The sequence below is a fragment of the Sciurus vulgaris genome, assembly GCF_902686455.1.
Source record: "Sciurus vulgaris genome assembly, chromosome: 15".
Lineage (NCBI taxonomy): Eukaryota > Metazoa > Chordata > Mammalia > Rodentia > Sciuridae > Sciurus > Sciurus vulgaris.
This window is the reverse complement of record NC_136476.1, coordinates 25083725-25109561: the sequence shown is the minus strand read 5'-3', so window position 1 is coordinate 25109561 and position 25837 is coordinate 25083725. Positions and strand designations below refer to the sequence as shown.

The window sequence follows — 25837 nt, the reverse complement described above, 5'->3', positions numbered from 1 at the left end:
TGTAGTTGTGATTCTAACAAGTAGTAGCAGCTGCTTTTAATTAGGACAAGCGATACTTAAAACAGATTTATAGATAACATGAAACACTGATAGTTTTTTAAGGACTTTAAAAAAACTACAAAAACAGATCTTAGAAGTCTAATTTAATATAGGAATAAGGGTAATAACACAAGAAACCTTAACAGTGCCTGACAGTCACTGTGGTAAAACATAACTTGTTCATAATGATGACACAAGTCCATCAAGAGTTAAATTATATGCATTGTTGCCAGGAAATCTGAAAAATATGTTTTAGGAACACTTTGATCATTTAAAAATCTTTTGTATCTAAGAAGCACACCTCAGGTATCTAAGGAATTTATTTACGTAGTTGAATACTTTTTATGGTAGACATTGTGATAGAGTATAAGAAAGTAAAACTAAGTAAGACACTGACCCTGCTTATAATATCAGGCCAGTTGGGCCTTGTGGTGTACATGTGCAGTCACAGCTCCTGGGAGGACTGAGGCCAGAGAGTCATAAGTTTGAGGCCAATCATGGCAACTTCTGGAGACCCTCTCTCAAAATAAAATGAAAATGGTTGGGGGGTGTATCTTAGTGGTAGAGTACTTGCCTAGAATGCAGACGGCTCCTGGGCTTAATTCCCAGTACAGCAAAAATCCACATTTCACTTAATGTGGAATTTTCTGTCCAAATAAGCATAGCTTTAGTGATTTAGTGAGTTGATTGAGAGTTGCTTGAGAACCCACCTTGCTAATAACATGTATAGGTTTGATAAAATCCATCAACTTTTTTACTACATTATCAGTTTACTGAAAAAGATCGAACAAATTTGTGGTTAATTTCTAGCCCAGGTTTCTTTGTTCTTTATAAATGAAAATGGTAGTTTATCGTGTTAAATGAGTATTGTTAGATTTTCTTCTCCAATAATACTGAATTACCTCACTAGGAATGTGATGTTACCCAGTTTTTTCCATCACACACAAAGCCAAAAGACAGGGAAACTTGCAGTGTTATCATTATAGTGCTAGTTGTGTGCCTTCATACATTCTATTTCAATGCTAATTAATAAATATAATGGGGCTGGGATTGTAGTTCAGTGGTAGAGTGCTTGCCTAACATATGTGAGACCCTGGGTTCGATTCTCAGCACCACATATACATAAATAAATAAATGTCCCATTGACAACTAAAACAATTTTTTAAAAAAGAAATATAATGGAAATATTATACATATTATCCAGTTTAAGAAATATAATAGAAGAATTGTACATGCTATTTAGTGTATTCATTGAGATACTTATAGAATAAAATGCAGATATTTTCCTACTAATGTGAAAATTGGTGAGGATAGCTCAAGAAAAAATAATAGCTTATTGTAGTACATGTTAGAACCTCTGAAAGTGTTAAAATGCTTTTTAACTTTTTCTATATTAAATACAAATATTTCAGTATACTGTCAAAACTAGCACTTTTTCAAGGGACTATATACCAACAAGATTAATGCAATGTTTTATCTCCTAAACTGTGAATATGAAGAAGTATGTGAATGTGGTAGTAAATTCTCTAGGTAAGAAATTAAAAAAGAAAAGGTAATACATATTAAATATAGTATTACTTTCCATTTAATATTATTTAAACTAACAGTGTCAAAGAGTTTATTAAAATACTTAATTCTCTTTGTATTATTTTTTTGTACACGAATTTAGATTATTTACAAGTTGCCTTTGGATGTTATTAGTGATTTTAAATGAGATATTGTGTAGGGATCATCTTAACTTTCCTAAAAGCTATTTGTATTTTATTTGAAAAGCATAATATATTGATATTTAATCCCTTCTCACCACAGGATTTATGTGTGTGAAAAGAAGCAAGCCTATTTATAAAAAATAATTTGTTTTGTGATCCATCTTTTTGTGCCCTAACATCTGTAAACAAAAACATAGGAAAGTAGCATTTATATTTTTATAATATATGTCATATTTGTATACTGTTATTTTTATTTTTTCCAAATTGTTAAAATGATATAATGTACATCATAATGTTCTTTTTCATAAAATATATTTACCATATCCACATTAATACCTTCTCAATTTAAAAAAGTATTTTTTGTGTATTTATATATGTATGATTTTAATTTTGTCAAATAACTGTTGAGAACTATTTTATTTAACTATAACATCAAGAAAATTTGTATAAGTAACTAGATGGTTTTTTAAGCAAATGACACAAGTTTAACAAACAAAGCATCTAAATTTATTAATGTACAAAATATATCTGTGCTGATGAGACACTTAATAAGTCTAGAATTTATTTATTTTCCTCTTTTTCTTCCTTTTAGGTGTCCAATGTCCCCAGCATCAGTAGGTTGCCAGCTCTCTCTCTCTTTGCAACACCCTCACCAGCATTTTGCTGGTGCTGTCATACCCATCCCAGATTACTGCAGCAGAATGGAGTTGTTCTTTAGTTACAAGGTAAGTTCCCCCCACACTCATTACACACTTATCAAGATGAAGTTTTTCATTTTACAATATTGTGTAGTTTTGTAAGTTTTTTTCCCTTATAACTTCTTATTAATTTATCATACCCCAAAACTTACAAAACTGCATAATATAATAAAAGACTTAATCTTGTGATCATAGATCAGCTCCTTTTTGTAGTAATCCCCATGGGGTTATAAAACCTCCGTGGCTTAGTTGGGGCATCTAATGGAAAGGGAGCTGGCAATCTGCAGCTGCTATGGACATTGGATGAGAAAGCAATGAAAGGTAAGCTTAAAATTTAGAATATATTGGATGCTTTTGGTTCCATGGTACATATTTAAAATCCATACTTCGTTGAACGTTTTAGTAGATTGATAAAAGTACAACTTTTCTTTAAAGTGACCTTTGATAAATGTTTGTTTAATAACTATCAGGTTCACATAATGCATTGAAATTATCTTAGGAAGATATTTTTATCCCTGAAAATGGTGAAAAATCTAAAGATAGTTGATTTGTCCCCATATTCATATACCTGCTTGTAAAGTCAGTACTAAAATTATATGCATAAAAATTATTAAATATATTTTATTAAATTTATTTATAGCACTGCTTTGCAAATGATTTTTACTAATTACCATCTTTATCTTTAATTCTGTATTATTGTAGATAAATTTTGTAAAAGTCTTTCTTTTATTATGTCTTTTATGTTTATTATATCAGTATTCTTTGTATTTGAAGATGGAGCTTGCTGTTTCCTTTTGTTTTAATTCACTTTTAAACTTTAGGTCACTACAATTTTAATTACTATTGTAATTTTTAAATAAAATAAATTTTAGAGATTTTGATTCTTGCATTAGAAAGATATCCGTAAGTAAATATAGATACTTACACAATAATCTATTTCTTCTTTAGGAATTGTCTTTGTGGGGTTCAAGAGCAACAACATTGTATATTAGAGGGAGAGTGACTTTTACCATGCAGAAGGTGTAGAATTCTGGTCTAAAGTCTATTTCTGTCCATGAGTAATAAAGTCTATTTCTTCCCTTTGTGACTTTAGACAGTTTTCTTTTAGAAAATTATGCCCTCTGAGTTCCCCTTTAACTTCTAATAAATTCATCTAAGAAAAAATACAATGGTTATTCTTGGTTTTCCCCTTATCTGTGTATGTAAGTAAAGTTGATCAGTCACTTTAGGTAATGACCTGCTTTAAAGTTCAATAAATATTTGTTTGGTTTTAAGTAGATATTTGTATTAAACCCACAATAAGGCAGATAGTTACCAACTCTAATTTGTTTTTAAAATTCACAACTTTTCTTCTCTTTACTTTAGTTCCATTGTATACTATGAAACTCTGAGATCACAACTTAGTAGAAAGGGACAGTGTCATCATTTTAATTCCATTTGGGTTATAAGCATCATGTTTTGACCAAAGAAGATGATACATGAAACAAGCAGTGTGAGTTTCCCTTTTACTATCAGTAGTTAAAGCACCTTGCCTTAAATACTAGTCTCAGAGCAGTGATTCTCAACATTTTTAAGCATATGCACCCTTTAAATCAAAATAAAAATATGGACTCACATACCCATGGCAGGCCCAGGGTGCCCTTGTTGAGGTCATAATATTCTTTTTATGTATCTTCTGGGCAAAACATTTATCTTTATCAATTTTTACTTTCTATAATTTGTGTTACAGAAATAATAAACTTTTTGGTTCATTTTTCCAAATACAGAATGATAAATGTACATTTTCAGATTATAAATGATACCATATCATCACTACCTTGAAGAGAGGATAACATAAAATAAAGAGAGGGAAGAACCAGAAAACATGTAAAGTTAGGCCATAGACATTTCAAAACAGGTGGATCAGACAGTTATGTGAAAGATAAAACTATATTCTCGAATTAGGATTTAAAAATGCCTTCTTGCATGTAATATAGTCTGCTGGTTCAGTAACATATTTTCTAGATGTTCGGTTAATTAAAAATTAACCAAAATGTGAAATCTTGATTACTTTTTAAACTCTTTTCTGCAAAAATTAATTTTGTAATTTAGCAGAAACACAGCTACCTCTGGCATATGTCTTGAGATGACATTGTCCAGCTACAAATAGTCTACCCTTCCTATTCCTCATCTACCCAGACCTAACTAAAGTCTTCTGCATCCCCTACCCCACCACCACTATGCTAATCCAGATGGTAACCATACAGCCCAGGTTAATTCTGCAACTCTTTTCCTCCTCATAACCCTCAGTAAAGAATTCAGCATATTTGTTGCTTCCTGGTCTTCTTTCTTTCTCTTTCTTTCTTTCTTTCTTTCTTTCTTTCTTTCTTTCTTTCTTTCTTTCTTTCTTTCTTTCTTTCTTTCTTTCTTTCTTTCTTTCCTTTTCTTTTCTTTTCTTTCTTTCTCCTTAGTCTCTTTTTTTTCTTTTCCAATTAATTTTACCACAGAGGATAGTCTCCCTACCTTTGTACCTTTCTTCTTTTTTCTCTTATCAGTTCATCTTTTTGAGCCAAATGATAGTTGAGGAGTAGAAAAGGTTATATGCCTTCTTGAAGGGAAAAATCTTACTGAATTTAGGATGGCTGTCATCTGTCTGCCTTTTTGTCTTCCTCAATTGCATTATGCTCTCCCTTAATAAAGGTTATTTCTTGCTCAGTTTTATTGGGTATCAATTTAATAGTTTTGTTTTTATGGATTAGAATAAGCTCTTTATATAATCTCGTAAAATTTCTTTGAGAAAAACAAACTTTTAAGGTATGACCCTTTGTTAACTTAGGGTCAGTGTGTACATTTAGAACACATTTAACAAGAAAGAGGTCTATTTTGCTTAGTATATTATATGAAATGGAAATTACTTTCCTTGAAAATTTTTTAATATTATAAGTTATCATGCTAATAGTTAGAAGACAAGAAATAATGAGTAGATTTCATATTCATTATGCACACATGCACATATATTCCATATCTTATTATCCTTTTAATAAGTAATTCTCCCCAGCAATTTAGCAAGGCCCTATGCTGCATAGCAAGACCCTGTCTCAAAAAACAGAAAGAACTGAGGATGTAGTTCAGTGGTAAAGTACCCCTGGGTTCAATCCCCAGTACCAAAAACAGAAAAGGAATATGGCTGTTTATGTTTATATGTATAAAAATTCTGTTAGTTTAAAGCACAGAATTTTTTTGAAGAAACTCTCCTACTAAACACTTGGGCTTATGTATGATGAGATTTTCTGTGACTGAAGTATTGAAGGTTTTATATATGTAAAACAAATTCATGCACACATTTAGAGTGTGCATTTTGCTCTAGATAGAATTTTTCTTACTCTTCTGTATATGTGCCAATTGACTCACTGTAACAGTTCCTTATAGGATAAAGTCTAATTTTATGCATGTTATCCATATGTGATCCATAACATATATAATTGTGTGTTTTGTTAGAAATAAAACATGTGAATTGTATGGTATGTGGATTATCTTTCAAAGCTATTATAGAAAAATTTACTATATGGTTATGTTACAGTAAATGAGGTGATGATGATGATGATGATAGCTCTGCACTAACCTTGTAGAGAAGCAGAGGTTGACTTAACTGCCATAAATTTGTTTCTATGGCATTCATTTTTCATATACTGGTGAGGCATATCTCACCAAATCTTTTTATAACCTACATCAGGTTATAAATTTATGAATTTCTGTGATGCAGTTTTTTAAGAGGTAGTAATACAGTTCTAAGAGCTTGGACTTAAGAATCCAGCAGCTACAGGTTCAAGTCATAGGACCCTACACAAGTCATTTGATCTCTCTGAGCCTCACTTTCATCATTTTTAAAGTGAATATAACAATATACACACCAAATGCTAGAGTCAGTGTCTCTTGTGTCTTTCACTCTCTGTCCCTCTCCTTCTCCCCCCCCCCATTTATAGGTAGATATGTAAAATACCTAAGATAATATTTTGCAAATGACTGGGTGTCAGTGATTATTAATTCTTAGTGTAGCATTGTGATATTGAAAACAGTTGACTATTATGTTTGCTTTTTATACTAGTCTCTTAAAGTAATTGTAAATTTTCCTAAGAAGTTTATGAAGAAGACAGCTTTTAAATATAATAACCAACCTAGCTTTTCTTACTTTTTTCCTTACTCTTTGGAAAAATTACAAAAACTTTATTAGATGAATCATATCTTTTATTTATATAATGAATTTATGTACATTCTGCATCTTTTATGATTTTTGTTTTGTTTTGTGGCACTGGGATTAAACCCAGGGTCTTTACCAGTTTAGAAAATGATTTATTAAAATGTTTACAACTGACACAATTAAAATTTTTAAAAACTTTTTGTATCCTGGTTGGATGAAATGGGTTTCAGGTTTCACCTGTAGAAATGAAAATTATTAAATATAATAAATAAGATTTATTGTAGGATATTTCCCCCTTTCTGCAATTTGAGAAAAAATAATTTTTTGATGAACTATTGGCATTTTGTTTTATTTTTTACTCAGAAGATAGAGCTTGACATTGACTTTCAGACTAAATCTAAGGAATTTACTATAAATTTTTGTGTTTTTAGGGCAAATGGTATCAACGGAGGCAAGCTGTAAAAGAATTACATAGCACATTGATACGTCTTTTAAATGAATTGCTGCCATGGGAACCAAAGTTAATGAAGGCTTTTCAAAGGAACAGGTAATTAAAGCTTTATAATCTGTTTTAGGACTTTTAATTTATGATTTCTGGGAAGATTTCCTGGAATCACTTAGTAGTTTTCCATTCATATGTAATTCAGCAGATAATTTTGGTGCCCACTGTGTGCAAGGCACTTCCTATCCAGAAGAAAAATGATAGTGCAGTGCAGATACCAATGAGTGGCTGGATCCTGTATATGTTTTGAAAGTAGGAATTTGCTGAAAGTTTGAATATGGGGTATAAGAGATGAAAAATAAAATCAGTGTGCCCAACATTTTCACTCTAAACAGTTAGCATTATGGATTTGCTATTAAGGAGAGAATGACAGAGCAACAGATTTGGGAATAATGGGGATTGAGTAGTTTGGATTTTAACACATTGAGTTTGATATACTTTCTAAATATCTAATTGTTGATATTAAGTAGGTAGTTCAATGTATGAATCTGATTTCAAGGGAGTCAGCCAGACTGGTGGTGCAAATTTGGGAGTTATCCATGTACTGATTATATTTAAAACCTAGAGACTGGTAGAAGTCATGTGAACACTGGACATTCCAACATTTAGAGGTGAGATATATGAGTAGGAATGTCTCAGAAGAGATTCTGAAGTAGTACTTAGCAAGATAGGAGGATAACCAAGGAAGAAAGGTGTCCTAGAAACCAAGTAAAGAAAATGTTTCAAAAAGGACTGCTCATGATGTGTTGTAGAAGATAAAGAATAAGAGTTCATTATTGAAGGATTGGGAATATAGCTTAGTGGGAGAGCACTTTCTTAGCATTTGCAAAGCCCTGAGTTCAGTCTCTAACACACACACAAAAAAAGGAATTCATTATTGAAACATGGATAAAAATCTTAAGAGTTTATTCAAGAGAATAAGTGCAAAAGAACTAAAGAGTCCTCATTCATGGTATTTTCCTGTGAAGAGGAATAGAGAAAAAGGGCAGTAACTGGAAGGACATGTTTGGATTAAGAGAGGAGTATTTTGGTTTTTGTTAAGTTTTATTAATGGAGAAATAATGTTTTGTAATTGATAGGAATGATCTAATAGAGACAAAAAATCAACTCAGTGAAGGAAGGTACATTTAATAGAATGATCCTTGAATAGAGAAGAAAGGATGTGTTAACATATAATCAGAGGTATTCACTTAGATAGGGAGATGGAATATGAGTACAAATTAAGGTATGTTGCAGATGATGTGAGCAAGTAAAATTTTTCACTTACTTTCATTTTCCATGAATAAGGAGTAGTCATTAGCTGAGATCAAAAGAAAGAAGGAAAGCACTTCATATTACCCCCACATAGATATTCCTCCATTCCAATCTTTTGTATTGAAAGGGAAATTGATTTTATTGTTATATTTTGGTAACGCATTCTAGTATCTCACAGCCCCATAAAATCCTTGGGCAATAATTCAAAATCTAAATCAATTTAACTAATATTCATGTGCCACATATACTGTGAGGGTAAGTACTGTTATCATCACCACTACACAATTAATAAAGGGATGCCCTAGATTAAGGAATTTTCCCAGTCTTAGAACTAGTAAGTGATAGAAGTAGTACTTAAACTTTAACATGCACAAAGAAAAATTTGTAGCAAAAATAAATTGGAGAATATATGTTCAGATTTCTACCCCCTCACTCCCCCTGCAGTATAGGTAGTCAAACCCAATAGTCTCCCAGTGAGCTCCATTCCCAACTCTTTTTGAGACAGAGTCTTGCTGAATTGCCTAAACTGGCCTTTGTGAACCTCCTGCCTCAGAATCTCAGGTACCTGGGATTACAGGCATATGCCACTTATACATGACTCCGATTTTTTTTTTTTTTTAAACATAGAAATTGAGGGTAAAATAGAAAATTTGGTTGAAAGCAAAAGGAGAATAATAAAGGATCTCTAAAATACCACATAATCATTTGAAAATAGTTTCTCCATAGTTTCTCAGAATTGTAGCTAAAATTTCTGTGAAAGTTATATTACTTTTAAGTTTTGCTGCTCTAAGCTTAATGGAGTAATTCTAGTAAGACACAGACACCTATTATTTCCAGTATTAATTTATTACAATCTGTATAATAGTCACAATAATCAATTTTGTTGCTTAGAATTTCTTAACTTCTTCAAAATAATCTTAAACTATAGTACAATTAGTAATTTTAAGACTGTCTCAAATCCATTTTCCAATTCATCTAGGAAAAAAAATAGCTTTCTTTCATTTGATAAGCCTGACAGCAGCCTTTACAAAGACAAACAAGGTGATTTATTCAAATGGTATTCAGAAATTTGCACATATTACCCTTTAAATTTCTTATTCTTATATCCCAAGTTTCATCTTCTTGAACAATTTATTTTTGGCATAACTGAACTAAGCATCTTAGATACACTTAAGATTAAAGCATTATTTTTAGTGACAACTAAAAAATATTTCAATACATAGCTTAAAATGTTAAAAGTTAGTTTAGCATGTTTGCGTTAGCACCACATATGCTAAAATTGGAACAATACAAAGCAGATTAGTATGGCCCCTGCAGTATGACTGGCAAATTTATGAAGCATTCCATATTTTTTGAATGTTACTTCTCATATGTGGAAGCTAGAGAGAAAAAAAGAAATAAAAAAGAGTATCTCATGAAAATAAAAGAGAGGGCAGCAGAGTAGAAGTAGGGAACTAAAGGTGAGGGAGGAGGGGGAGGCAAAGGGGAAGCACTGGGGAATAAAGGTGTCTAACTTATGTGCATGTTTGAATATATCACAGTGCATTCAAGTTTTATACATAATTATGATGCATCAATTAAAAAATAAATAAAAAGAAGGAAGACCAATAAAGTAGAGGGAGGAATCTGGGAGGAAGGAGGGAAGGAAAGGAGATTGTACTGGGGGCTGAAATGGAGAAAACTATTTTATATGTATTTATGAATATGTCAAAATGAACCTATTATGTATAGTTATAGTGCATTAAAAATTACAAAGTTAGTTCAGCTTCCAAGAGTCGAATATGTATGTATTCATTATTTTGGATATTTTATTTAAGGAGCCGCCTAAAGAAAGACTATGATGATTTCAGAAGACAACCTGATCATGATAAATTTACTAGAGAACTGTGGACTACTGAAGAATGTGAAGGAGATCTTGGTAAAGAATCTCCTAAAGTAGAAATCAGTAAACCTATTGACTCAACAGAGCCTCTAGATATCCTGGAAAAAGATAACTTTATTTCAGGTATGCATTAAAACTTTTCAAAACCAACATTAAGTGCACAAAGAAAAGTTTCTGTGTTTGTTGTTAAAGGAAAACATAATCTGGCCATTGTATATCATTTGGGGAAATCTGGAATGTTCTGAAGAAATACTGTCCAGGTCTTTACAAGAAATTTCTTGGGAGTGATTATTACATTTCTAGATGTTTCTGGAGCCAATTCCTGACTCCAAATATAGGCATATCATTGCTATTGCAGACCATACATCCTTAATCTGCAGTCCCTTTGAAATTCTTTCATTCTCTTATTTTTTTTTTATTTATTTTTATTGTAAACAAATGGGATACATGTTGTTTCTGTTTGTACACGGAGTAACAGCATACCATTTGCGTAATCATACATTCACATAGGATAATGAGGTTTTTGATTCATTCTGCTATTTTTTCCTCCCCCCCCACCCCTCCCACCCCTTTTTTCCCTCTATACAGTCCCTCCTTCCTCCATTCTTGCCCCCTCCCACCCCCCATTATGTGTCATCATCTGCTTATCAGTGAGATCATTCATCTTTTGGATTTTTTAGATTGGCTTATCTCACTTAGCATGATATTCTCCAATTTCATCCATTTGCCTGCAGATGCCATAATTTTATTATTCTTTATAGCTGAGTAATATTCCATTGTATATATATACCACAGTTTCTTTATCCATTCATCAATTGAAGGACATCTAGGTTGATTCCAAAGTCTGGCTATTGTGAATTGAGCAGCTGTGAACATTGATGTGGCTGTATCTCTGTAGTATGCTGATTTTAAGTCCTTTGGGTATAGGCCAAGGAGTGGGATAGCTGGGTCAAATGGTGGTTCCATTCCAAGTTTTCTAAGGAATCTCCACACAGCTTTCCAGAGTGGCTGCACTAATTTGCAGCCCCACAAGCAATGTATGAGTCTACGTTTTTCCCCACATCCTCTCCAACACCTATTGTTGCTTGTTTTCTTGATAATCGCCATTCTAATTGGGGTGAGATGGAATCTTAGTGTAGTTTTGATTTGCATTTCTCTTATTACTAAAGATGGTGAACATTTTTTCATATGTTTGTTGATTGCTTAAGATCTTCTGTGAAGCGTCTGTTCATATCCTTAGCCCATTTGTTGATTGGGTTATTTGTATTCTTCATGTAGAGTTTTTTGAGTTCTTTATATATTCTGGAAATTAGTGCTCTATCTGAAGTATGAGTGGCAAAGATATTCTCCCACTCTGCAGGCTCTCTCTCCACATTGCTGATAGTTTCCTTTGCTGAGAGAAAGCTATTTAGTTTGAATCTATCCAAGTTATTGATTCTTGCTTTAATTTCTTGTGCTATGGGAGTCCTGTTAAGGAAGTCTGATCCTAAGCCAACAAATTGAAGATTTGGACCTACTTTTTCTTCTATAAGATGCAGGGTCTCTGGTCTGATTTCAAGGTCCTTGATCCATTGTGAGTTGAGTTTTGTGCAGGGTGAGAGATAGGGGTTTAGTTTCATTCTGTTGCATATGAATTTCCAGTTTTCCCAGCACCATTTGTTGAAGAGGCTATCTTTTCTCCATTGCATATTTTTGGCACCTTTGTCTAGTATGAGAAAATTGTATTTATTTGGGTTTGTGTCTGTGTCTATTCTGTACCATTGATCTACCTGTCTATTTTGGTGCCAATACCATGCTGTTTCTGTTACTATTGCTTTGTAGGATAGTTGAAGTTCTGGTATTGCGATACCCCCTGTTTCATTCTTCCTGCTAAGGATTGCTTTAGCTATTCTGGGTTTCTTATTCTTCCAGATGAATTTCATGATTGCTTGCTCTATTTCTCTCATTCTCTTATTTTTTATTACTACTATTTTTGAAACTGTGTTTCTGAAGTTTGCTTTAAATGGAATTTGTCACGTTCCTAATATTATGAAGTTTTTGTTTTTGTTTTTGTTTTGTTTTGTTTTGTTTTTAATGAGGAAAGACCAAGGCTAATGAGACCAGAGTAAACACATCATTCTAATAAGGCTGGGTGGTTGGATCAGATTAAATGTGTTTCATTTCAACTCTAAATGTAGTTTAGTGATTTTCTTTAATTCTATAAAAGATTAATATGAAAGTTTGTGGTTAGAGATGTATTAACCTGTTTTATTCAACAACATAGAATAGAAAACTATCTTTGTTATCCAGGTTTCTCTGTGTAGAGGAAGAGAACTAGTAGACTAGATTCCTTTCCATGTTGAACTCTAAGCTCTAATTGTTGTCTTGAATATCTCTTTAAAAGATGAAAATTTTCCTTTTTTACTTATGTTTGCAGCAGAATTAAAGAATTAGACCAAAAGTAATTTTCTCAGTAACAGGTTGTTATTGGGCATAGTTATGATATCAGTATTACCATGTCAGGGGTCCCCTTGCCTTTTATCTCTATCAGTGGTGCTGAAGCATTAGAACCATCCTACAGATTTCTTTTTTTTTTTTTAGTTAGTTGTAGATGGACACAATACCTGTACTTTATTTATTTATTTTTATGTGTTGCTGAGGATCGAATCCAGTGCCTCTCACATGCTAGGCATGTGCTCTACCACTGAGCTACTACCCCAGCCTTAGTAGAGTTAATAAATTTCCAGCTCAAAGATTGACTTTCATCTTTATAATTGGTGCTGTTGCTGTTCAGCTGCTACTTTCTATAAACAAATTACTTTGTTTTTATAATTTTTCAGATGATATGAAATTGTCAGAAGTAGATTTTCCTATGGCTAGAAGCAAGCTGTTGAAAAAGGAATTGCCTTCAAAAGAGGTACTGAAGACACTGCCTAAAACACTTAAACGACAGTCCAAACAAACTAGTTATCTGGATGATAGCACAAAAGAGCTTTCCCCAAGAAAGAAAGCAAAGTTAAGCACAAATGAAACAATTGTTGAGAATTTAGAAAGTGATATGCAGATTGACTGTTCGAATGAATCAAGGAATACAGAGCTACCATTTCCAGAGTCGTTTGCCTCAGTGGATTCAGTACCAATGTCTACTCTCCAGAAAGGGACCAAACCTATTCAGGCCTTGCTTGCAAAGAATATTGGGAACAAAGTGACCTTAACAAATCAGCTGCCCCCTTCCACAGTTAAAAGTGCTCCTGCTGTGGAAAAACCAGTTATATCTCCTCCAGAAGCAAGCCCAGTAAAGCCAGCATTGACCTGCCTCAACAGTACAAAAAGTCCTTTACAGATGGTATACAAAGTGCCCTGTACTCAGTGGTTGCCAATAGATGTTCACAATAGCTCTGTGAAGATTCAGGTGCAACCTATGGTGGATCCTGTAACAGGAGAAAAACTTATGCAGCAGGTTCTTATTTTGCCTAAGAATTTTGTGATTCAGCACAAGGAAGGAAAAGCAGTTGCAAAAGATAAACCACCACATCAACAAAAAGGTTCAGAACAACATTATTCATCTTTACCACAGACAACAAGTATAAACTCTTCTTTATCATCAGTTCTTGTCAACTCAACAACTGTTTCTGCCCAACTACCTATTTTCAACAAGACAATTACACCTTTATCAAATGTGAGTAATGCTAGACCACAGCCTTTGTCACCTGTAACCTCAGTAAGTAATTTATTAACACCACCAGTTAAGACTAGCCAGAGTGAGGCAGGAAAAGTCAAAAATGCAGTTTTAACAGCCACATTCCCTCAGCCTGTTGCTTCGCCCATCGTTTCCTCAACAGTAACAGTTCAGCCTCTCTTATCAGCAACGACACTAAGTGTATCTACAGATCCTGGTAGTTCCCTCAACCCTTCTGCACAACAAATTGCTGATTCTTCTGAAGCAAAGCAAGAACTGAAAACTGTGTGTATAAGAGACTCACAGTCAATTCTTGTTAGGACACGAGGTGGGAACACTGGAGTTGTAAAAGTACAGACCAATCCAGATCAAAATTCACCCAACAGTTTATCTTCAAGTTCAGTTTTCACTTTTGCTCCTCAATTTCAGGCATTTCTGGTGCCAAAATCAATAACTTCATCCTCCTCTGCTTTTTCACAAGTAGCTGGAATGACTACTACATCTAGTCTCCCACCTTTCAGCCAAACACCAACTTCTGTTTCCATTCCATGTGGCTTTAATTCACCCATAGGTAAAAATCTCAAACTTACCTTAGGCCAACCTTCCAGCAGTGGTAATATGGGCCACATGAGAGAGAAAACTTCACATATGTCCTCTTCCCCCTTGAAGTCCTCTGTTTCTTCCAGCACTCTACTACCATCAACAACAACTAGTTCAGTAAGTGTAATTAGCATATCAACGGGAAACTTTGGACAAACCAATACAAATGTTATTCATACTCCAACTAAACAGCAACAAGTAGATTGTATCACAAAAAGTTACCCTGTTACAAGATCAGAAGCAACAACAGCAACAAATGGAGACGTCATCAGTGCTACTCCAGTTCAAAAACTTATGCTAGTATCAGCCCCATCTATTCTTCCTTCTGGCAGTGGAACTGCAATTAATGTGACACCTGCACAGACATCTACAGGTGTTTCTACCCAGAAATTAGTTTTTATTAATGCTCCAATTCCTAGTGGCACTTCAACCCCAGCTATTGTTGGAGAATCATTAAAACAAACGCTACCTCCCACCTTGAATAAGACATTTGTAAAGACTCCAGAGCAACCCCAAATAGTACTAATTCCATCTACAGTGGGAGCACCAATAAAAATAAATGCTTCACCAACTGTGTCTCAGATAAAAGATGTGAAAATTGGACTAAACATAGGTCAAGCAATTGTAAATCCTTCAGGCACAGTGCCAGCTATGCCATCAATTAATATATTGCAAAATGTAACCCCAAAAGGAGAAGACAAAAGTAGCAAGGGCTATGTTTTGCCATTGTCATCAAGTGGTAATTCAGTTCCAGTAAGCTCAAATTTTGTGAGTCAAACTATTACTCCTGTTAATGAATCAGTGGTTTCTGCAGCAAAAACAATAAACATGTTTTCAGTAACAGGAGCAAATGTATCTTTGGGTTCTCTTTCAGTGACCTCATCCTCTGGTTCAGTTGGGACACGGCCTCCTGTTTTAGTCAGTGGAAATGATACCTCCTCAAGAAGTATGCCTATCTTGTCAAATAGATTTGGCACATCAAATCTAGGAAACACTGTGGCTATATCAACTGTGAAAACAGGACATCTTGCATCATCTGTTTTGATTTCAACTACACAACCAACAGTGTCTCCTAAATGTTTGACATCAGCTTTGCAAATCCCTATTACTGTTGCCTTGCCTACACCTGTGACTGCATCCCCCAAAATGATCAGTACAGTTCCACATTCAGCAACAGTACCAGGATCCACACGTTCTGTATCTCTTTCTAAAAGACAATCTCGAACTTCCCTTCAGTTTCAGTCGCAAGGGATTTCAACTACAGTGCCAACAAATGTAAACACAAATAAACCTCAAGCTGAATTGTCATCTGTTTCACCAAGTCCAAGTAAAATAATTAGTATTTCCAATTTTGCTTCTCTTCCAAACCAGCAAATGTCCCCTGCTTTAGTAAAATCAACTCCCAGTTACAGTTCTGTTCCAGGTGGCTCTGCCATTCACACTGCTACAGCAACATCAAATGTAACTAGTCCAGTAGGGGGTCCAATTAGTGAACCTTGTATTCAGCAAAAAATAGTCATCAACACCAGTACACCTTTGGCACCTGGCACTCAGATCATGATTAATGGAGCCCGGTTTATTGTTCCACCACAAGGTCTTGGAGCTGGCAGCCATGTTCTCCTTATATCTACTAACCCAAAATATGGGCCTCCCTTAGTTCTTAATAGTGGCCAAGGCATCCAACCTACACCCATAGATAATGCTGTGCAGAAGATCACACTAGCATCAAACAATTCTTTAAGTGGGCAACCTGTAAAACATTCTCTAAGAAGCTCTACAAAGATTGTAAATTCTCTCGGGAATGTAAGTTGCCTACCCACAATTCATACGACATCACAAATCATAAACACAACTGCTAAAATTTCTGTTCCACTTCCTGCACCAACAGTGTCATTGACTTCAGTAATTAAGCCTCCACCAGCTTCACATTTTGCTAAGACATCTTTGGTTTCTGCCATTTCTTCCAGTAATCCTCCACTGCCAAGTAGCACTTCAGTATTTCATTTGGACACATCTGTCAAAAAATTGTTGGTTAGCCCAGAAGGAGCCATTTTGAATACCATAAATACTCCAGCATCTAAGGTTTCTTCCCTCTCTCCATCTCTTTCTCAGATTGTTGTATCTGCCAGTCGAAATCCAGCTTCTGTCTTCCCTGCTTTTCAGTCATCTGGTTTAGAGAAGCCTGACACAGCTGCATCTTGAATTTAAACGAAACGAGCCAGTTTTTAACTAATGGGGCATTGTTTTAACTCCCATAAAAATTTTAACTGTTTATTATACTGTTGAAAACATACTATACATAGGTGTGTGTGTGTGTGTATGTGTGTGTGTGTGTGTGTGTGTGTGTGTGTGTGTTTTAATGTATCTTTTCATTAGCTTGCAACAAGACTTTCTTGGGGAGGGAAAAGTGTGTTCCATTTCACTCATTGGTATGAGGATGTTTTCAAAAGTTCTTTGTTTAAAATACATGGTCAAGATTTACCTGTCTGTATCACATAATTTGAACAAAGTCAAGTTTGACTAGTTTAGAGTAAGCTAGCCTTTTGCACAGTTACATTGACATGTTTCTTGAATTTGGACTATTGCAGCGTGTCTATGCTATAGCATTCTGTGTCATTAGTGAAATCTTATTTTTGTTTCTGTAAAAAGAAATATATATATATATATTTATGCATTGTGAAAATGCAGTCAATGGTGTAAAATTGTACATATTCCTAAATCCCTAACAACCTGTACTAAATATATGTACAAAGAACTATGCTGTCTTATTTATGTTTTGTTTACATAATGTATAGTTTTTTAAGTATTTTAGTAATTTTGGACCAGTGAACTGTTAGCAACAATGCAGAAGAATCTGCATGTAATAAACTGAGTTGCTGTATTTCTTTGTTTGAATACTATTTTTAAAGTGTGTTCTTGTTCCATTAAAAGAATACATGATACAAATGAAAATAGTCCTTTAAAAAAAGGAATTAAGGCTGGGAAATTTGTATTACTAATAACTAGTGTTTGCACAAGGCCTTACACTTTCCAAAGTTTACTTGCATATATCTCTTTTGTTACTTTCACAGTATTCTTGAGGAGTTCAGTGATACAACCAAGGTTACCCAGCTAATCTGTGGTAGAGCCATTCCTTGAACCTCATGCTATAAATCCTTTTCCCACAGTTCTACGTTACTTTTGTTAAAAAATTTCTTTTTTTCATTCTAGATTTATGGTTTTAGATTTCTCTTAGAAATTCACCACCAAATTTTCACATTGGCCAAAATAAGTGAATTTTTTTTCAGACCAGTATACTTGGTCTGTCTATATACCCCAAATACATTTCTTAAAGCTCTTAAAATTAGTTTAGGTTCACAGGAAGTTGTAAAGATAGTACAGGGAGGTCTTATGTGCCCTTCTCCTTGCTTACCCTAGATGTTTAATATTAAGTTGAAGTATTGGTTCATAGTGACTGATTTTCTAAAATGATATATAAGAAAATGAATTTTTTTAGTTAGAATAAAAAGTGTATATGGACACCTGTCCTCTTTCCATTTGTTTTTATTCCATTACAGAGCAATTACTTATATTCTGTTGTAAAGCAAATTTGGGGAGTTCATCTGAGTCTCAGGATTTGACTTTGTAGCATTTCAAAACCTGCCTCATTTTAAATAAAAGGTAGCTTTTATATTTATTGGATCTTTATAACTATTATCTTATTTGAGACACCAATTGTATGTACATTTTATTCTTATTGTTAAACCTCATCTCAAGGAGTTATAATTTGAAGCTGAAGATGTTAGGAAGAGTAGACCTAAAGATTTCCTTTGAAACTAAGTCAAAATGATATTATCAAAGTGAGAAGGCAGTGGGAGTATTCCTGAAAAGTTACTCCAAGCTCTTAAAAAATGTATATTTGTGCTCTAAGACCATACTTTTGCCAGTAACGTCTATGCTCTACTCTAGTCTCTCCCAAAGCCCAGATTTTCCCTGGTTAGTTTAAAAGACGCTTGGATTTCAGGGGTGAGTGATAGTTAAAGTGCATTGTGTAGCACATAGGGGTGCTCAATGTAAATGTATACTCAGCCTTTAAAACAATGTAACCTAGAGCTGTTCACCTTTGGTCTCAAAAGGATTCTCTAAACCACTTCCAGAAATTAATTTGCTGAATTGCTCATGACCTAACTTTAATCCCAGTGAAGGACCTAAACTAAGTAACCACTAATTCTGTTCTAACTCCTAAATTCAAAATCCTAATGAAGTCTTCAAAGCTCTGTGTGAGCTGGTGAACCTTTAAGAGTGAAGCATCCACTTAATGTTTTAAAAGCTCTTCAGTCTGTTCCTGCCTTCATTTTAGTCTACTCTCCCCACTTGTTCAGGGCACTTTGAGACACATCAAGGTCTTCACCCAATGTCCTCTTGAATTTAATGTTTCATTATAGTTACTCACTATATGTCATAACTCTCATTGCCACATCCAGCCAGCAATATGATGTAGTCACCAATTGTGAGGAGGACATAGCCCTTCTTCACCCCTGTAATATAATTATTTGTTTGCTTACTTAATACTTAGGTTACTTACTTAGGTTACTTAGTACCTATCTTTGTTTTGTTTTTACAACCTTGTCAGTCATCTTTATCATCCCAGCAGCTGGTGCGTGGTATTCAATATATATATTTGCTGAATAAGTGAGTGAGAAATCTAGATAGCTTCTTGTATTATTTAAGGTCTAGTTTACTTAAAAACTAATAGTCCCTATTTTTCACTAGGAATTTAAATTAATGAATGTACAGATTGAAAAAGCCAGATTTTTTTCCTTTGTCTTCAGTTTTGTAGATCATGTGGAGCTCTGGGGTCTTAGTTCAAGAGTACAAAGCCTAGAATCCCAGTTCTTTGTGCCCAGTGTTACCATTAAGTATCATTAAAAGTCATCTATAAAGACATATATATAAAGGAAGAAAAGCCACCACAGTGCTACGTAAAAGGGTTTATAGTACTAAAGGTCTGTGTTTCTACACTTTGTGTAGAATTATGCCAATGTGAATGTCTCCCATTTTAAATACTAAGTTAAAACATGCCAATTTATGATGTGTTAGCTCTTCACTTTCCTCTCATTTCATATATTTCTAAGTGACTTTTTAGTTCCCTGTTCCAATTCCAAGCCCTCCAAGTCTCTTGTATTTAGTAAGTGACATCAGTAGTTTTATGATTAAAGTAATGATGACTATAATATGTACACTAAGGTCAATGAAAATGTTTACTTATTCCAGTAGAACATTTAACTTATAAAATACTGAATTTGGAAAAGTTTAATATTAAAAGCTTGAGAAGGTGGCAAGTTCTGAAGTAAGCTAAGAAATTTGATGGGGATTTTAACTATCCAAACTTAAACTGTTATAACTTTAAGATGATAAACCGTTTACCATTAAGTCTTTCCAGAAGCCATTTTACCATCATCTGAGCCTGAAGCCTTATTGTGGCTATAGAACTTTTAATTATCCATTTATTATTCCTCATTTATTCAATAGGTATTATACACGTCATGGTGCTTAGAGAAGCTCAAGGCATGGAATAGTTTTTAAAGGTCCTCTTTAACTTAGAGAAAAAGATCTGAATGTGAACAATCTCTACAGTTAAAAGTAATATGAAGAAGTGCTAGAGACTCAACAGGGTGTATTTTTATGTATGTAAAAACATCATTTTTAAAATAACAACGTATTTTCCAAAATTTTAAAGTCATTCTACACATTTACTGAGAACTACATAATGCAGAAGATACTGAAGGAACAATATAAATGAGTAAGATCCCATTCCTGTACCCAATAGGAAAGAATAAAAAAAATAAAAAGTTAAAAGTAAATATCAGAGGAATGAACTACAAGAGTTCAACAGTTAGTTGGAATTTGTGATGGGACTGAAAGTTTGTGCATAACTGAACCTGCAAAGACAGTCTCAGAAAAACTCGAGGAGCAGAGGCACAAATCATTGAGATTGAATGGAATACTATAGGTTAAGAGTGCCAAAGGGGAATGATTGAAAAATAGAGTGAATGATAAAAGACTAAAAAATACTCAAAAGTAATTACAAAAGCTACCAAAATTTCTGAAGAAAAGGTAGTAGCATTTACATACAAGATGGAACAAAGTAACCTTGCAATGTTGCTATGAGGATTAATGGTCTTTACTGATGTACATGTCTCTCCCTTTACTGATTTACTTTTAATGGATGCTTAATAACATTGAAATGAGATAATTTATGTAAAATAGTTGGTTCAGTGCCTAGTAAATAATAAATGGTGGTTCTGTCAGTCACCTGACTGGGGACAGGGAACCTAATTAGGATGTCAGGTGTGAAGACTTGATATATGGTAGTGGAGAGATGAAGAAAAAATAAAACTTAAGAATAAGGATAGAGAAAGAAATTTTTAAAGGAAAATTTACTTTGCATAAAATTTAGAAATTTTTAAAATGTCAATGAGAAAAGTTATCTCCCCCTAAAATTAACATATGAATGTATCACTAAACTTATAAAATATGAATAGATTTAGTTGATATTTGTTTTTGGTGGGGTTCTTGTATTGTTTTTTAAACCAAAATTTATTGAGATAAATGCTAAGTTGATTTTACAGAGCTGTAACAGTTAATTTAACAGTTAATAGTACATATAAATAATTTTATTGATTTACATCTCTCCCTGATCATAAAAAATTCAGTTATGTGTAATAGTAAGAAATTTAGTTCGAAGTATAATACTTACATGGATCTAATTCTGAGAATCTAATGAAATTATCTAATCACCATAAAAATTTTTATTAAAACCATATAGAAGCTGGGTGTGGTGGCCCATGTCTGTAATCCCAGTGACTTGGGAGGCTGAGGCAGGAGGATTGCAGGTTTAAAGCCAGCCTTGGCAAATTAATGAAACCCTGTCCCCAAAAATAAAAGGGCTGAGGATGTAACCTAGTGGCAGAACACCCCTAGGTTCAATCCCCAGTATGGGGGTGGGGAGGGGGCGCATATAGATTCACCATCTACCATTTTAGGAATTATAATTCTATCAGACTTCAATTTAAGCAAATTTAGTACCAGTTGAGAAAAAACAGTAAAACCAAAAAGATTACATTATATTTAAAGAAAGAAAAGAGATGTTCTCCAGTTGATATTGGGAGTTGGTTGTAAACATCAAACCTGCAGTGACCCAAGCACCTGAGCCCTCACAACTTAACCCTACAGCTTCCTTGAGGAACTGATGATCTAAGGAATTCTCTAATGCTTTGGGGTCTCTGCCCAAGGCTTCATGTGGAACAGCAGGGACCACTTCATGAAACCTGGAATATAAAGTTTGCTTTAGCCAATTTTCTCTTGTAATCATTTGCTTTTCTTAGCATATAAGCTTTGTCTCAATCAGTTAAACTGCCAACAACTTTCTTCTGCTTTATTTCTCATGGGAGATGATATTTGTATACTTTTATGATGTTTTGATTCATGAATATACTGGGTAGTGATCAACTGAGAATAATTAATATATCCTTTATATTAAAGTGTTTTTTTTTGTTTTGTTTTGTTTCTGGTGCTGGGGATTGAACCCAGGGCCTTGAGCTTGAGAGGCAAGCACTCTACCAACTGAGCTATCTCCCCAACCTAAAAGAAAGGATTTTTGAATGTACTCATTGTAAGGCAATAAAACTTTAATATAGGGGCTGGAGATATAGCTCAGTTGGTAGAGTGCCTGCCTCACAAGCTCAAGGCCCTGGGTTCAATCCCCAGCACTGCAAAAAAACAAAAAAAAAAAAAAAAAAAACAAAAAAAAAAACCCTTTCTTTTGAGGTAGATGATGCATTATTGTTAATTCACCTTACTGTGCTGTAGAACACCAGAATTTAATATCCATGCTAGATAAGGAACTGAACTCAGTAGCAAAACAAATAACCCAGTTTTTAAAAATTGGTTAAAAATCTAAATAGACATTTTTCAAAAGACAAATGCAATTGGCCAACAGATAAATGAAAAGTACTCAATATCATTAATCAATAGAGAAATGCAAATCAGAACCACAGTGAGATAGTGCCTCATCCCAGTTAGAATGCCTATTACAAAAAAAAAAAAAAAAAAAATTTAAAACTAGTAGGAATGTGGGGAAAGGGGAACACTGTTGAGGGGAAATGTAAAATAGTACAGCCATTATGGAAAATAGTATGACGTTTCCTCAAAAAAAAAAAAAAAAAAGCTAAAAGTGGAACTACTCTATGATCCAACAATCTCACTCTAGGAATATGCTCAAAGGAAAGAAAATCAACATGTTGAAAAGACAACTACCTTCCCATGTTTCTTGCAGGACTATGCACAATAGTCAGGATGTGGAATTACCTAAATATCCATCCACAGCAGAATAAAGAAAATGTGGTACAGCAAGGCACGGCAGCTGAAGAGGCTGAAGCAGGAGAAATGAAGTTCAAAGTCAGCCTCAACAACTTAGCAAGGCCCTAAGCAACTTAGAGATTCCCCATCCCCCAAAAAAGAGATGAAGATGTGGCTCGGAGATTAAGCGCCCTTGGGTTCAACCCTCGGTACAAAAAGAATCAAGAAAATATGGTACATATACCATATACACTACAAGATACTATACAGCCATTAAAAAAAAAAAAAGCCTGAAATCCTGTCATTGCAACTTGGAACTGGAGGATGTTAAGTTAAGGGAAGGAAATAAGTAAATTCCAGAAAGATAAACACTGCATGATCTCACATGTGGAATCTAAAAATGTTTATCTCATAGAAGTTGAGAGAATAGCAATTATTAGAGACTGGGGAGAATAAGGAGCTGGGGAGAAGTCAGTCAACAGGAATATAATTTAGCAAGAAGATGTTCTGGTGTCAGATCTAGATTTAAGGGCCCTTGCACATGCTAGACAAGTTCTCTACTATTAAGTTACACCCTCAATCTGGAGTCATACTTCTGATGCATACATCTAATGTTTTCATGCTTTGGGAGATTTTTTCTAATTTCTAAGCAAATTCCCTTGATTGATTTCATGAAAATTTGCATTACAATTCTCCACGTAGTTCAAGCAGTAGTAAAATTTTAGAATCTCACTTTTTAAAAAATATACATGTTCCATATGGTTTTTCTCCCCCCAAAATTGTGAGGAATTCTTTTACGTTTTTGCAAATCTCTTTAATGTTTGGGTTAATAGAAAAGAGTTAGATTCCCATATTTTCTTCTGCATTCAATCTGTTGTGATATGTTGTTTTGACTGAAGTACTGTCATTCCTACATTATCTGTAGGGGTGTAGTTCTAGGACTTTCCCCAACTCTTCCCAGTGGATACCAAATTCCGTGGATGCTCAAATACCTTATATAAAATGGTATAGTATTTGTATATAAAATACACATTCTCCATGTACTTAAGTCATCTCTAGGTTACTTATACTTCATAAAATGTGAGTAGTTATAATGTATTATGTAGGGAATAATTTTTTAAATTTTTATTATTTTTAAATAGTACAATCTGTTTTGATATATTTATACAAACATGGAATATATCTTATTAGGATCCCAGCCAGTAGATGTACATGTTGTGGAGATTCACTGTGGTGTATTCATGTATGTACATAGGAAAGTTATGTCAGATTCATTCCACTGTTTTCCTATTTCTAACCCCACTCCCTTCCCTTCTTTCCCCTTTTTCATCCAATGAACTTCTGTTTTTTCCCTCCTGCTGCCCCTTCTTCTGAGTTAGCATCCACATTTCAGAGAGAACATTTGTCCTTTGGTTTTTGGGGATCGGCTTATTTCACTTAGCACAGTAGTCTCCAGATCCATCCATTTACAGGCAAATGTCATAATTTCATTCTTTATGGCTGAGTATATTCCATTGTGTATGTATACCACTTTTTAAAATTCATTAATCTGGTTTTAAAAAATATATTTTAAGTAGTAGATGGACACAATACCTTTATTTTGTTTTCGTTTTTGTTTTTCAATGGGGTGCTGAGAATGGAACCCAGTGCCTCATGCATGCCAGGCAAGTGCTCTACCACTGAGCCACAACCCAGGTCAAATCCATTCATCTATTGAAGGGCACCTAGGTTGGTTTGATAGCTTAGCTATTGTGAATTGAACTGCTATAAATATCGATATGGCTGTGTCATTGTAGTATGCTGATTTTAAGTCCTTTGGGTATATGCCAAGGAGTCAGATAACTGGGTCAAATGGTAGTTCCATTCCTAGTTTTTTGAGGAATCTCCATACAGCTTTCCAGAGTGGTTGTAGCAATTTGAAGTCCCACCAGCAATGATAAATGTACCTTTTTCCCACATCCTCACCAACATTTATTGTTACTTGTATTCTTGATAATTACCATTCTGACTGGAATGTTGTGAAATCTCAGTGTAGTTTTCATTTGCATTTCACTAATTGCTTGAGATGTTGAACATTTTTTCACATATTTGTTGACTGTATTTCTTCTTTTGAGAAGTGTCTGTTTAGTTCCTTTGCCCATTTATTAATTGGGTTATTTGTATTTTTTGGTGTTAAGCTTTTTGAGTTCTTTGTATACACTAGAAATTAATGCATTCTCTGAGGTGCAGGTGGCAAAGATTTTCTCTCATTCTGTCGGCTCCCTCTTCATGCTCTTGCTTGTTTGCTGTGAGGAAACTTTTTAGTTTGATATCATTCATTTATTGAATCTCCTTTCAATCAAATTCTTTCTAGAAGTTAAGCTAGTCTGAGTAACTTAGTGAGACTCTGTCTCAAAAAATAAATAAAAGGGCTAGGGATGCAACTCAGTGGTACAGTGCCCCTTGGTTCAATTCCCCCATACCAAAAAAAAAAAAAAAAAAAAAAGGTAAAGTAAACCCTTTGCAGTCTACAGTGACACTTACTCAGTTTGGAAGCCAACTGTGATTCACTTTATTTTCTTGACTTTTTAAATAGTCCTTATTTTTCTCCCTCAAGCCTTTTCAAGGAAACATTTAACAGCATCAATGTATTTCTTCAAATTGACTTGTTTGGCAGCCCCAAGGCTCTCAAATTTCCGGTTTTCTCTTGGTCTAATTTCAAGTTGCCACCAGCAGTGTAATTTTTTCTAAAGAGGGCAGGCAGATTTACCATCTTTGGTATTTTCCCCCAGCCACTGTAAAGGGCTCTATCATTTACTTGATTCAAATTTTCAAGTTGTCGGGCTTTCTTTAGATTTTTCTGTTCCTTAATTTTCCACACTTTTTCTTTCTTCTCACCGTTTCTTGGGATAGCAGTTTTAGATTTTCTTAAAAATGAATGTTTTCATTTAAACCATCCAAGAGGAAAATTCCTCTGAAGTTCTGAGATACTTTTTAAA

The 25837-nt window shown here is 34.1% G+C and overlaps 1 protein-coding gene across 3 annotated transcripts in view; it reads left to right on the top strand.

The window, feature by feature from the left end:
- The window catches only part of BRD10 (bromodomain containing 10), a 94622-nt gene extending 76584 nt beyond the window's left edge, over positions 1-18038 (top strand). For all 3 annotated transcript variants that reach the window (XM_079112993.1, XM_079112992.1, XM_079112991.1), the window contains 3 exons: positions 7055-7170; positions 10197-10384; positions 13081-18038. In XM_079112993.1, coding sequence (XP_078969119.1) covers positions 7055-7170; positions 10197-10384; positions 13081-16721 — 3945 coding nt within the window. In that variant the 3' untranslated portion in view covers positions 16722-18038. The remainder of the gene's footprint in view (positions 1-7054; positions 7171-10196; positions 10385-13080) is intronic.
- Positions 18039-25837: the final 7799 nt, after the last annotated feature.